This window comes from Plasmodium reichenowi (genome assembly GCF_001601855.1).
Source record: "Plasmodium reichenowi strain SY57 chromosome Unknown, whole genome shotgun sequence".
NCBI classification, from domain to species: Eukaryota; Apicomplexa; class Aconoidasida; order Haemosporida; family Plasmodiidae; genus Plasmodium; species Plasmodium reichenowi.
Genome location: NW_017962391.1, coordinates 1 through 598, shown reverse-complemented (window position 1 = coordinate 598; position 598 = coordinate 1). Strand labels below are relative to the sequence as shown.

At 16.4% G+C, this 598-nt stretch overlaps 1 protein-coding gene across 1 annotated transcript; it reads right to left on the bottom strand.

Moving 5' to 3' along the window:
• Positions 1–219: 219 nt before the first annotated feature.
• PRSY57_0019300F (putative membrane protein) lies at positions 220–598 on the bottom strand (the record flags this gene model as incomplete). The annotated part of the gene is made up of 1 exon (XM_020114263.1): positions 220–598. A coding segment is annotated over one exon (379 nt), but the record flags the coding sequence as incomplete, so codon positions are not given.

Below are 598 nucleotides of genomic sequence, written 5' to 3'. Positions count from 1 at the left end.
TAATATAAATATTTTTTAATTAAAAATAAAAGGATATATATACATACATATATAATATATATATATATATATATATATATACATATATGGGTAATTATAAATGACACAAAAAAACAAACGTTTAATTAATAATGTAATTAATAAATTTTGAGAAGGTATAAAATTTATGTACATTACACATATATGTATATATGTTAATACATATTGTATATGTTTCTATTAATTATGTGTATTAAATAATAGATCTCTTATGTTAATAAAGAAGTTATAAAAATATGTTATGGATGAAAAAGAGAAAATGGTTTTTTGATTTTGTAGAAATATTGTTATAAATGGATGTTCTTTAGATTTGTAATAAGTCGTATTTTTTTTTTTTGTATTTGTCTGTTGATGATTACTATTATGATATAAATTATTATTTTTTAATTTGTTCATGTTTGCTATTTTTTTATTATAATTATATATAAAATGAAATACATAATAAAGGAAGTACAAAATGTTCACGAGGTTTTTCTGTATTTTTTTTATTAACCTTTTTTTCTTTTTGTTTTTAAAAAGTATGTCAAAATAAAGAGCAAGGAAATTATTTTTATTCTTT